This window comes from Myotis lucifugus, unplaced genomic scaffold (assembly GCF_000147115.1).
Source record: "Myotis lucifugus unplaced genomic scaffold, Myoluc2.0 scaffold_888, whole genome shotgun sequence".
In the NCBI taxonomy this organism is placed as follows: domain Eukaryota; kingdom Metazoa; phylum Chordata; class Mammalia; order Chiroptera; family Vespertilionidae; genus Myotis; species Myotis lucifugus.
Genome location: NW_005871936.1, coordinates 120,119 through 132,284, shown reverse-complemented (window position 1 = coordinate 132,284; position 12,166 = coordinate 120,119). Strand labels below are relative to the sequence as shown.

Genomic DNA, 12,166 nt, shown 5'->3' with positions numbered 1-12,166 from the left:
AGAAGTGGATGTGTTACCAAATGCCATAGATGTCCAGCTGCCACATGTCCTTCAAGAAGCAGGTTGGCTGGGCCCAGCTCCCAGAGCAGATGTGGGGCCTGTGCTCTCCTGCTGGTCAGCCAGCTTCCGCAGCTCAGATGCTGGCTGTCTTCTCAGAAAGGCGCTGGAATGCTCGGGTGTGTGGTGGGGCCTCCTGTTGGCATGGGATTAGGCTGCGGGCCTTAATGGACATTTTATAGGGACATTAGACTACATGGGACAGCTGCTGTGACATGGGAAGTGACCCAAGCTGGGGGCACCCTGGCTTTTCTGGTTTTGAGATCAAGAAATGTCCCTGCCTCGGTTTCCCCTTTGTCCCTAACCACCATCTCGCCCCTCTCTGCACCTATGTTTCCCCTCTCCTGCTCCTTGGTCTGTCTCCCTCTGTGCCCTTCCTCCTGCGGTTGTGCTCACCCCTCAACCACAGCCTGTCACGTGTCCCTCCAAATCCCTGCTAAGTCTCCCTATATTTTGCTGAGGTTGGCCTGGCTAAGAGGATTGGAGCCTTTGCTAAATGGGACCAGCACAGGGTCAGAGAAAGGCTTTGGGAGACTCAGAGGCCAGGACAGCCACAAGAGGGCGGCAGAGGAAGCTGGAGACTGGAGACAGAGGGAGCATGTAGTTCAAGCAGGTCAAATTCACTGGTGGGGAGGCCACATGGGGCCCACAATGAATATTTTGGTGGCCCAGCCAATATAATGGTATGTAAGAAACGTTTGATGAAAAATTTCGTTACCTAATTTTTATAATATCCTGTTATGAATAATCCTATCTAATAAAGAGGGGATATGATAATTGACCCTCATGCCATCGCAATCATGGCACCCACAGCAAATAAGGGGGGAATATGTTAATTGACTGCCCTGCCCCCAAAGATGGTGGCGACCACAGCCACAAGATGGTGGCGCCCAGTCCCCTCAGCCGCCCAGCTGCCCAGGGCCAGCCTGAGGTGCAGGCAAGCCTCGGATGGTGGCTGCCCAGCCGCCCCGAGCCTCCGGAGGCTCAGGTAACCAGGACTGGCCGAGGCTTGCACTGCCAGCAGTGGCAGCAGCAGAAATGTGATGGGGCGTCACCTTCCCCTGATCGCCAGGTTGCCCCCCACCCCTGAGGGCTCCTGGGCTGTGAGAGGGGGCAGGCCGGGCTGAGGGACCCCCTCCAGTGCATGAATTTTTATGCACTGGCCCTCTAGTTATTAATAACAAACTACAACGTTCCCTAACGCCTGATTACTATAATCATGTTGCATTCGTTTCCCTTAAGTGCCTTGTGCGCAGGTGCACCATTTCTCTCCACTAATACTAGCAGCCAATATTGCAGAAGCCAATTGCCACGTTATTAGTCTTGGACTCACTTATTTGGTGTGTGCAACAGGAAATATTTCGCTTTTGGAGAACAAGAAAAATAGGTTTATTTGCACCATGCCCATTAATTTGTGCAGTTATTCAGTGTCTGGTAAGTTAATGTCCAAGGAAAAATGTCAGTTTTTATTAAAATGTTCTATTATTTGATGTGAACGATTACTCTTTATTTCAGCCCTTTGTATTCAGCATGTCTCTATTGAAATAAACCTATGTTTCTATGAAAATTACTGAAGCTTTTTTGTTTGTTTGTTTGTTTTTTTTGTGGCCCACATAAACTTAAACCTTGTTTATTTGGCCCGTGTTAGCCTTTGAGTTTGACATGTTCAATGTAGATAGTCAAGTTCATAGATAATGTGGATCCAAAATGCAGTCGACCTCTGTTCTTGAACATCTGGAACAATTAGGATCTCAACCCAGAAAAATGTCTCAGTTGTCACCCAAAGTTCAGTTTTAGACCTGACAACCCCTTCCTGCTGATACCTCAGCATGACAAAAAGCATCTCTCAGCCAACAATCAAAGGAGATAGACTACTTTTGCTGCTGGGGAAATCCACCATTAGCACAATTTTAAAAGATAAAGAGGCCATCAAGACTGCTGACATTGCTAAGGGTGTGAAAGTGCTCCCAACATAACAATCCCAGGCACTTGAATAGATAGAAACCCTGTTGCTGATTGGATAAAAAAAAGCATGAAGTGGTGGTAGCATTTCCGAGGCAGTGATGCATGAAAAGTTGCTTTAGGGCTTATAGGGTGTGGTTCAATGCATTTAAGAAAAGAAGTGTTTATTTATACTAACATTAAAACCTTTTTATCAGTTGGCGGTCTGGAACAGATTAACTCAATTTACATAATTTCTAATGGGGGTGGGAATGATTGCGTTTTCAAACAAATTGCTTCCCAAACAGCCTTCTAGAACTAATTAAGTTTGAGAAAGGAGGTTCTACTATTCAGACTTTGCGATACAAAGCAATATGTTCATCGACTCTTGACTTACTGTTTATACATGATTCTTTTTTAACAATTAATTTTACAGAGAGGAAGGAAGAGAGAGAGAAAAAAGACTTTCAATTAGGATTGACATTCAATATTATATTACTTTCAATTTTACAACATGATGGTTAGACATTTATATAACTTGGAAAGTGATTTCCCCGGATAAGTTTAGAGGCCACCTGGCACCATGTATGCTATTAGTATGTTACTGAGCGTATTCCCCATGCTGTGCTTTCCATCCCCATGACTATTCCATACCTGTCAACTAGTACATCTCCATCTCTTCACCTTCACACCCAGCCACACCAACCCCTCCCATCTGGCGACCATCCATCTGTCCTCTGTATCTGTGAGTTACTTTCTCTCCCCCCCGCCCTCCACCACCCCAGATTCCACATATAAGTGAAATTATATGGTATCTGTCCTTTCCTGTTGGACTTATTTCACTTATTAGCATAATACCCTCTAGGTCAATCCACGTTGCTGTAAATGGTAATATTTCCTTCTTTTTGTTGTTGTTTTTAATCTAAACCCAACAATATCTTTCCATTGATTTTTAGAGAGAGTGGAAGAGAGGGAGGGTTGGGGAGAGAGAGAGAGAAAGAAGGAAGGAAATAGAGAAAGGGACAGAGAGAGAGAGATGTGAGAAAGATTGGATGCCTCTCATTCCCACACGAAATGGGATGGAGAATCAAACAGGAAAGCCAGATTGTGCCCTTGATCTGGATTCACACCCCACACCCTTTGGGCTCACTGGCCAGAGCAAGATTTCCTTCCTTTTTATGGCCCGGTGATATTCCATTGTCTATGTGTGCCAACCCTGCTTTACCCATTAGCTTTACTATTGGAACGTTTAATTTAAAGTCATCACTGTTAGCCCTAACAGGCTTGGATCAGTGGATAGAGCATTGGCCCAAGGACTGAAGGGTCCCAGGTTAGATTCTTAACCAGGGCACCTACCTGGATTGTAGTCTCTATCCCTGGGCCAGGTTGGTGTGCCTGTGGGAGGCAACCAATCACAGTGTCCTTCTCACATTTCTGTTTCTCTCTGTCCCTTCCAGTCATTCTAAAAATGAATGGGAAAATATCCTGAGGTGAGGATTAACAATCCTATATAATAAAAGGCTAATATGCAAATAGACCGAACGCTGGAACAACCGAACAACCGGTCGCTATGACATACACTGACCACCATGGGGCGTGCACAGAACATAGTGGGAGTCGGCAGCAGGTGGCAGAATGCGGAACATGGCAAGCATCAGTGGAGCAGGTGGAGCGGGGGCGCCAGACCCAAGGCGGGGAGCCAGTCATGGTCATTAGGTCAAGCCTCTGCTGGTAACTGAAAATTCTTTGCTCCCATGCGCCGTGGTCCTGCCTGGCACTCACACCTGTTGCTGGTGCCCAGCGCTGGCCCTGATCGCTCGGTGCCATGAGCCGCTGTGAGCAGTGGCTGCCAGCCCTGATCACCCCTCAGGGCTTCTCCACCTCCCCCTGCTCCTGAGGGTGATCGGGGCTGGCAGTCACTGCTCACACTCGCTGCTGGTGCCTAGTGCTGGCCGCAATCCCTCTACGCCATTAGCAGTAGCAAACAGGGCTGGTGCTGTCAGAGTGTGGGAATGGCAGGAGCGGGGTTGCTGGCAGACTGGGGACTGAGGGCCACAGCAGGAGGGGCTGGGCAGAAGCATCGAGGATGGGCCGTGACCTCGCCTTATGCCCACTGCAGCTTCGTGACCCACAGTTCCTTTCAAGGTGCACAAATTCATGCACTGGGCCCCTAATCTATATATATAAAAGGCTAATATGCAATTTAACTCCCTTTGGAGTTCCACCAGGAGACTGGGAGTTTGATCACTCACTATGACTTGTGCTGACCTCCATGGGGTAGCACTGAACGAAGGAAGGCCTCAGCCGGCTCTGATCACCAGCCAGGCCTAGGGACCCTACCAGTGCATGAATTTTGTGCACTGAGCCTCTAGTAATATATAATTTCTTTTAAAATATAAAATAATCATTGCTATTTATATAATTGTTCCCATTATTTTTATTATTTTGTATATTCCTCCATTCCTTTCCTATTCTACTGTTCTATTTCCTGTATGTTGATTTTGTGTAGTGTTATCTTTGAATTCCTTCCTCCTATTTCTTGTGTATGTCTTGCACTGGTGTGTGGTTAAATGGAACCTTCGCTTATGACATATCACCAGCCTCTCCATGATTGACAGTTGGAAACCCATGATAAAAAAAATAACCCAAAATTGAACTCCTCTCTCACCAAATCAAGTCCAGATGTACTAATGACCAGTTTGCAACCAGAAGAGGAGACACAATGAACACAACTTCTATAAACTTGTACGTCAATTTGAAAGTGAAGCTTATAAAAGTCATTTTAATTTTTAATCCATTTATTATTTTGCAGCACCAGTTTTCCACTGATAAAAACGACAAAGACATAATATAAAAACAGGTAATGAGTCATAGTGAAATAGAATATATTAAAATCAATAAATTTTACCAATGGAAAATACAAATGGGACAAAGGTTTGTAAGGCGTTCATTGCCTAGAAATAGAAGCAATTCAAATATATTTTAAAAATTAATAAAAATATAAATATGTTATGAGTTGAGTCTACCCGGTGTCCAATTATGCCGTGAGAAGGGGGTCAATTCTCCGAGTCCAGGGAATGCGATAGGAAAAGAACAAGGAAGGCACGAGTCACAGATGTGCACACTCGAAAAGCTTGTCCAGTCCTACCGGTGCCAGAGCACGCCGCCAGCAGGAGCGTGGAGGCTGGGCTGGGTCCTTGGGAAGGTTCTGGGCAGCAGCTCTCCAGTGGATCCTGCACCACCAGCAGCTATGGCGCTCCCAGCTCTGAGAACTGGCAGCGAGGTCACGTGAGCCCTACTGGGTGCAGCCAGGACCTCAGAGTAGCCTGAGATGACACGCGTGTGCGGTGGCCACGAAGGGGGCACAGCCCAGGCCACCTCCCCAAGGTGGATGCTAAGAGGTCCGCTGACTCTGCACAAGAGCAACTGGCGGCAGAGACGCACCGACCAGTGCTTCTCGCACCCACATGGGCGCACACCCTGGTCCCCTCTGGTCCCGCGGCATCTGCAGGACTTGGCGGGGACAGAATCCCTTAGAGATCCAGTAACTTGTAGAAGTCCTCTTCGCTCTCATCCCAAGGCGTGCAGAAGGAAAACTGGGCCTCAAAAGGACTTTTGGGTGAGAGCAGCTCTGTGTATCCAGGGGTCACAACAGGGTCGGGAAAGAAATTGAAGGTATAGGGGCCCTGAGGCCCAACTGTGTCCTTGGCTGGAGCTGGAGCAGCTGCTGCGAGGACCACGCTTTGGGCACCCTGCTCAGGGTCCCACCAGGCGTGGATGGAGCTGAAGCCTCAGGGTTCTGCTGCTGGGAACTCTTGGAAGGGGCTGCCTGGAGGGGGGCTGCGGAAACCTGGGCCGGGGCGGTGCAGGGAGGCGGCGAGGTACACAGGGCCGGTGGGGAGCATAAAGCAGACTGTGAACATTGGCTCCTCAGGGAACACACATGGCAAGGGCAGGACAAGTCTGGCAGGGAGCACAGGATCCTCCTGAGACGCAGGGCCCGCAGGCACAGGCGCGGGCGCGGGCTGAGGGGCGGGGGCTCCCGGTTCCTGGGGCGCAGCGTGGGCTCCCTGGCCTTGCTGCCCGCTCAGTCGCTGCAGCCTGCGGTCTTTGGCCCTGCGGTTCTTGAGCCACACCTGGGGAGAGAGGGGACAGGGAGCAAGTGTAAGAGGGGAGAAGCTGGGCGCTTCCGCCTGCGCCCAGGGCTGAGGAGGCTCAGGGAAGAAGGGCCGGCCTCACCCTCTCCCTCCGCCCCCAGACCCAACTCTGGGCGCGGGGTTGGCTTGGACTCCAGGGAAGGCGCAGAGGACAGGAGGGCAGGGCTTGGACACCCAGGGACCAGACAGGGGTCTGCGAGAGAGGGTCCCCTAGTTCCCAGAGGCTGGAGGTCTGGGGCCGTGCCTGGCGAGAAGCGAGGGGCTGCATCGCATTGGCCAGTTTGCCCCACACAGGGCTGAGGTGGACTCAGGGTCCAGGCCCGGACAACACCGCTGACCCAGGGAAGCACCTGGTCCTTCTGGCCTGGTCTTGCCCGCAACCCCCTGCTTCACGGTAGGGCATGGATTGGGCCAGGGGGCAGCAGGCAGTGGGAGCGAGTGGTGTGATTCCTAGGGTGGGGGTGGGAGTGGGGACTGTACCTGTACTTGTTCCTCCTGCACCTTCACCTGCTTCGCCAGGGTCTCGCGTTCCTCGTAGGTCCCGTAGCGTTTCTTCTTGTAGAATTCCTCCAGCTGCAGCCGCTGTTCTATGCTGTACACCGTGCGCTTCCGCCTCTTACTCCCATGGGCTGGGGAAGGTGGAGAGCCTGGAAGAAGGGGAAACAGGCTGAGATGAGACCCACAGACAGTCCGCAGCTCACCAGGCCCTTGTGAGAGGCGGGGTCCCCAGGCGCAGGGCAGCTACCGCGCTGTGGATAAGAGCCTGGCATCTGACCCACACCCCCAACTGCCGGCCTGACCCCTGACCTCTGTAGGCCTGGGCGTCCACATCTCCGAAAGGGGCCCGGGAACAGCGCCTGCCTGCTTCTTTCGGGGCCCACAGCCAGGCATGGTGGGGCCCTCAAACTCACCCAGGCTGGTGCCCCGGGTGGGCTTCCCCTCCACCAGCCCTCACTCCGAAGGTGTCATTCCATCCCCCAAACTCACCAAGCCTCCCAGAGCAGCTGGCCGTGGTCTGGAAGCCCGGGAGCCTCCAGTCCCAGCCCCAGGATCCCACCTCTGGTCCCCAAGCCCTCACGGTGGGCCCAGACTCACCCGGGGGCGACTCAGGTTCCTGCATCCTGGATGCTCCTGGGCCCTCTGTGTTTGAGGCTGGGCCCCCAGGCCTGTATGTGCCGCCTTAAATCCCTGTTAGTAACCCACCATCCACCGGGCAGGTCCTAAAGGTTCTGCCCTGACTCCTCCTGCCCTGTCCTCAGGCCCCGCCCCGTGGGGGTTGGGGGAGGCGCTATCATTGATTAGTCCTTTGATTGAGAAGTTAACTGCACCTGGTCCTTGTCCTGGGGGCTGGGAAACCTCTGGGGTCAGACAGCCTTGGTCCTGCCCTCAGGTGAACCCACTATTGTGTCCGGATGAAAGGTTCCCTCTAGTCGCCAGCCAATGCCCAGGGGTCATCCTCTCCCTTCCCGGTCCTGGGAGCCCCACCTCTCCCACCATCCAGCTGCCTCCTCCCAGGTCCCCAGCGCCCACTCCCACTTCTCCAGTCCATCCTCCACGTTTCCCCCCAGGGCCTGGAGTTGGGAGACTTCACACACGCTGGCCTGACCGTGGTTTGGGGTCGGGCTCGTTTCCCTGTGCGGTGAAGGGGAGATGGGGTGCAGGTGGGCAGTTAGCCGATTTCCCTTGTGAATGAATGACCTGGGTCTGATCTATGTGTCACTGGTCACCCAGTCCAGCCCCTCTGAGCTGCACAGGCCCGTGTTTAAACATAGGGCTGGACCCCTTGCTTGTCCAGGGTCTGCTGGGGACTCAGGTCTAGAGCTCATCCCCAGGGGACTTTTATTAGAATCCACGGGAGAGACAATGACCTGGGTGATCAATACAGAAAAAAACAAAACTATGAGATCTCGCTGCTCGATTCAGCTCACGGTCCGAACTGGTTCTTCCTGTGTCAGGGTGGGGTCTCCCCTCACTGACATCTCCCTGCTTCCTGGGAGCACGTTGGTCACTGGGACAGTTGATGACTCTGATGTCCACAAGGGATAATGCAGCCATTTCCTCCGTTTACAAATTGTGACCAGACACTGCTTCCTCTCTAATGTATAAAGAAAAACATGGTGTAACAAACAAAATACTAAGTGTAACATTTTGCTGATTGGATGGGCAAAGCTGAGAAGAGGGGCCAGGCCTGGGGTTGGGGGAGGGGATGGGGAACCGGGCCTTTCATGCCTTGGAGTGTGGGCTGGTTTCTGAGACAGACTTGGTGATATCTGTCCAGGTCCCTCAGCCAAAGACCGCGAGTAGGACACCAGTAGTTGAGCAAATTTGGGTTTATTTACTATTTAAGATTTTTTTTCATAGTCTTTATATCTTTTTTTCGTGCTGTTGAGCATCTTTGCTATCCTTACTCTAAACTCTATTGAAAGTACATTTTTTAAAAAATCTCAGCTTCATTTATGTCTCCTTCTAGAGAATTCTCTTGTTTTTCATTTGGGGGTTGTTTGTCTCCTTATTTTGGCTCTCTGATTGGGTTTGTCACTATGTTTTTGTAGATCCTCGACAGCTCTCAATCTGAAGGGCAGGACACAGTCAAATGTGGTTTCTGACTAATTAGAACAGGGAAAGCCTCAAAGCCTCCAGAGACTGCCTACAGACTGATAGGATTTCCACTTGAATTTGCCCCTGGCAATCATCCTCAGGTGTGGGGGAGTTTTTTCAACAGGGTGAGGCCATGGCTTTTGCCTGGAGGTTAACTGTTCTTTTGGTCTCTTAAGTAGCCTCAGGGCAATGTAATTGCCATTAGAGTGGGTCAACGGTCCCACCACCACCACCACCACCAGGCAAGGCAAATGCCTGTATGGGAAAGATGTCCTTAGCTGTGTAAGGGAATGACTCAATAGAGGAAACTGGGGGTGTCTGCCTTCTGAGCTCTAACCTCCGAGTCCCTAATCCTGGGTTCTGCTCACACAGCTCCAGTCCACTCCGCCCTCTCTCTGCCACAGCACAAGGTGGAGTTTTGTACGTTGGCCCTTTAAGAGGATGCCTGAATCTCTAGCCGTCTCTCCCTGTCATATAGCAACACCAATGCTTTTCACAGCCAGGTGTTATGTAGGTGCTCATCTCAGTTGTGGTGCTCTGGCAGGGGGCCCCAGCTTGGGGATTAGATCCCAGAGTTCTCAGTTGCAACTCCCCACAGCTGAGATATCTCCAGAACTTCAGTTGCTGCCTGTGGGCACCTGGCCACCCCTTGCGCCCCTCCGCACCGCCTACCAATCTCTGCAGTCTTCACTATCAGTCCTTGGGTATCAGGGTTCCATTGATTATGCAGGAAGTTTTTCTGTATTTTAGTTGTAATTCCAGTTTGTTCCTGGGGCATGTTCTTGCAGCATCCCCTTGCTCTACTGGCATTTTTAAACTCCTCAAGAATTTTTTAAAGTAATTTTGTTATTTATTGATGGAATACAAACAGAAGATCTATGTTTTACAGGGAGAATTTGTCCTCTTCTATGAGCCTCAAAAAGGACTACTGGGGGTTTTTAACCCCCATGACTGTGCCTAGAATCCAGGGCTTAGCAGCTGTATACAAAGACTCTATCTACTACATAGCTGGAACCTGTGGAAATCATCAACGCATGTTTACTGTAGAAGCCTATGACACTGAGCTAAATAAACGGACTCGTAAGAAGGACTTTCCATGTGATGAATCCATCCATCCATACCTTAAACTGGTACTTTTCCTGAATAAACTTCATTTATTTGTTCGAGCTACTCAAGTGACCGCTGAGGAACATGTCTTCAGAACCAGCAGGAACATGTCATCATCTCTTTATCAAGATGATGACATCACTGACCAATGGATGAAAGTATATGAGACCCCAGATCGGCTCTGGGACCTTGGCCGGCATTTTGAATGTGCTGTTGCTAAACTCTATCCTCAGTGTCTTCAGAAAGTACTTTGAGTAGCCGGCCTTAGTGAGCTCAATGACATCTACTGCTTGAGGAAACTTAGTCGTTCAATGGTATAAGAAGTGCTGCCGGTATTTAAGAAAGCTGAGAGTTTGTGCACGGAGTGAGTGCTCTGAAAGATTACAGTGTAGGGAGGGATGTCTTTTCACCCTTGTGATGTTTTCATTTCGGCAACCAATTTGGCTCAGTGGATAGAGCGTCAGCCTGGGGACTGAAGGGTCCCAGGTTCAATTCCGGTCAAGGGCATGTACCTTGGTTGCAGGCACATCCCCAGTGGGAAATGTGCAGGAGGCAGCTGATCGATGTTTCTCTCCCATCAATGTTTCTAACTATCTATCTCTTTCCCTTCCTCTCTGCGAAAAATCAATAAAATATATTTAAAAAAGAAAGAAAGAAAAGAAAACAAATTGGCATGGTTTGTATTAGAAACTCTTGTACAAATTGTGATGTGATACTGTGAAACAATTTTAAAACATTGCCTCTTTGCATCACCTACCTCGTTTTTCAGAAACTTTCCAAACTTAGACCTCTACTGTAGGAAATGTTTTCTGAAGAAGAATTCAAAGTAGACAGGATTTATAGAATTAACATTTTAAAATCTAGCCTTGTGAAGCTAGATATGTGGTTCTTTTTCTTACTGGCCTTGAGAATGTATACATAATCTCTTTATAAACTTTGTCAACCAATAACCTTTTCTTCTTCCCAGTTTTCCCTTCATCTCTATGCCGTTTGGGGACTATTTCTGTGAGTTTTTTTCAAGCATCTTTAAAGTGTTGCATTGCAAAGGAGAAGAAAAAACAGAAGTAATTAACTTTTGCAAGAGATGTTCATGTAATTTATTTTGAAAGCTTTGTTGAGGATCTAAGATTTCCTGATGCTTTTTGACAATCTTCTGTATTTATTTAGGAAAAATACGTTACTTGAAAATATGACATAGAACGCTGTTAGTAATTTACATGTGCCGTGTGACCAATAGGAGTACAACATGCTGTGGTCCCACAATAGATTGTTTTCCTGTTGATCTGCACAACAGTTGATCCTTTTACTATAAAAATTTATGTTGGGAGTGTGATCTAAGTATAGTGTGTCAAAGCCAAGGTTTAGAATTTGCTACGGGAATAGAATATATGTTGAATTTTGTATGAATAACTATTTGTTTAAGTTATATAACTAGGATACTTTGCCACTTTTTAAATGATTTGGATATGAAACTAAGATGACTAAGAAAACTAAGATGAGTGATATGTGTGAATATATGTTTAGATAGTGAAGGTACATTTGCATAGTATGTTAAGAATATAAGTAAAATGCACAATGGGACCGAAGAATTAAATAAAATAAGGGTCTAAAGTATGCCTGTCCCACTTTAACTTTGTTTTTACATTTCAAGAATGTATGTAGCACTTTCCTATATATTTTTTAGACATTGAAAACTGGACTTGGTATAACTATATTATAGGAAAGTTTTCATTGTATTCTTTAGTTTCCCATCTTTGTTTTCTGTTATCCTGCAAAGTTGATGCATAAGATCAAGCTCATCTCATTGGTGCATGAGAAGAAGTGGAAGTGATCCGCAAGGAATCAGATTCCCTGTGTGAGGCAGTTTAAATGTCATTCAATGTTCAGTGCTCAGGTATGTAGTAAGTACTGTAGTCCTTTGGGGGCAAATGTGTAGATATTTTTAAACATTTTGCCAAAATTGCACAGTTTTTTGCATTTTTACATGATGGCATTGTTTCTTATAATAAAACTTTTTTTCTGATTGAATAAAAACAAACAAAAAAAGACTTTCAATTACGGTTGACATTCAATATCATATTACCTTCCGGTGTACAACATGATGGTTAGACATTTCTATAACTTGGAAACTGATTTCCCCGGATACGTTTAGAGCCCCCTGGCACCATGTATGCTATTAGTATGTTACTGAGTGTATTCCCCATGCTGTGCTTTACATCCCCATGACTATTCCATACCTGTCAATTAGTACATCTCCATCTCTTCACCTTCACACCCAGCCACGCCAACCCCTCCCATCTGGCGAC

At 48.3% G+C, this 12,166-nt stretch overlaps 1 protein-coding gene across 1 annotated transcript; it reads right to left on the bottom strand.

The window, feature by feature from the left end:
- Nucleotides 1-5,531: 5,531 nt before the first annotated feature.
- On the bottom strand, nucleotides 5,532-7,275 carry LOC111824082 (homeobox protein CHOX-7-like). The gene is made up of 4 exons (XM_023747470.1): nucleotides 7,251-7,275; nucleotides 6,636-6,802; nucleotides 6,009-6,134; nucleotides 5,532-5,750 (listed from the first exon to the last, which is right to left on the bottom strand). Exons 1-4 carry the CDS (start codon nucleotides 7,273-7,275, stop codon nucleotides 5,532-5,534), a joined length of 537 nt encoding a protein of 178 aa, XP_023603238.1.
- Between the last annotated feature and the right edge of the window lie 4,891 nt (nucleotides 7,276-12,166).

Excerpts from the sequence above, each read along its gene's own strand:
- LOC111824082 (XM_023747470.1), bottom strand. The coding sequence starts at position 7,275 with ATGCAGGAACCTGAGTCGCCCCCGG. Across the intron at positions 6,803-7,250 it reads GGAACCTGAGTCGCCCCCGG|GCTCTCCACCTTCCCCAGCC; the intron begins GTGAGTCTGGGC and ends CCCTTCTTCCAG. Across the intron at positions 5,751-6,008 it reads CTCAGCCCGCGCCCGCGCCT|GGTGCCCAAAGCGTGGTCCT; the intron begins GTGCCTGCGGGC and ends GACCCTGAGCAG.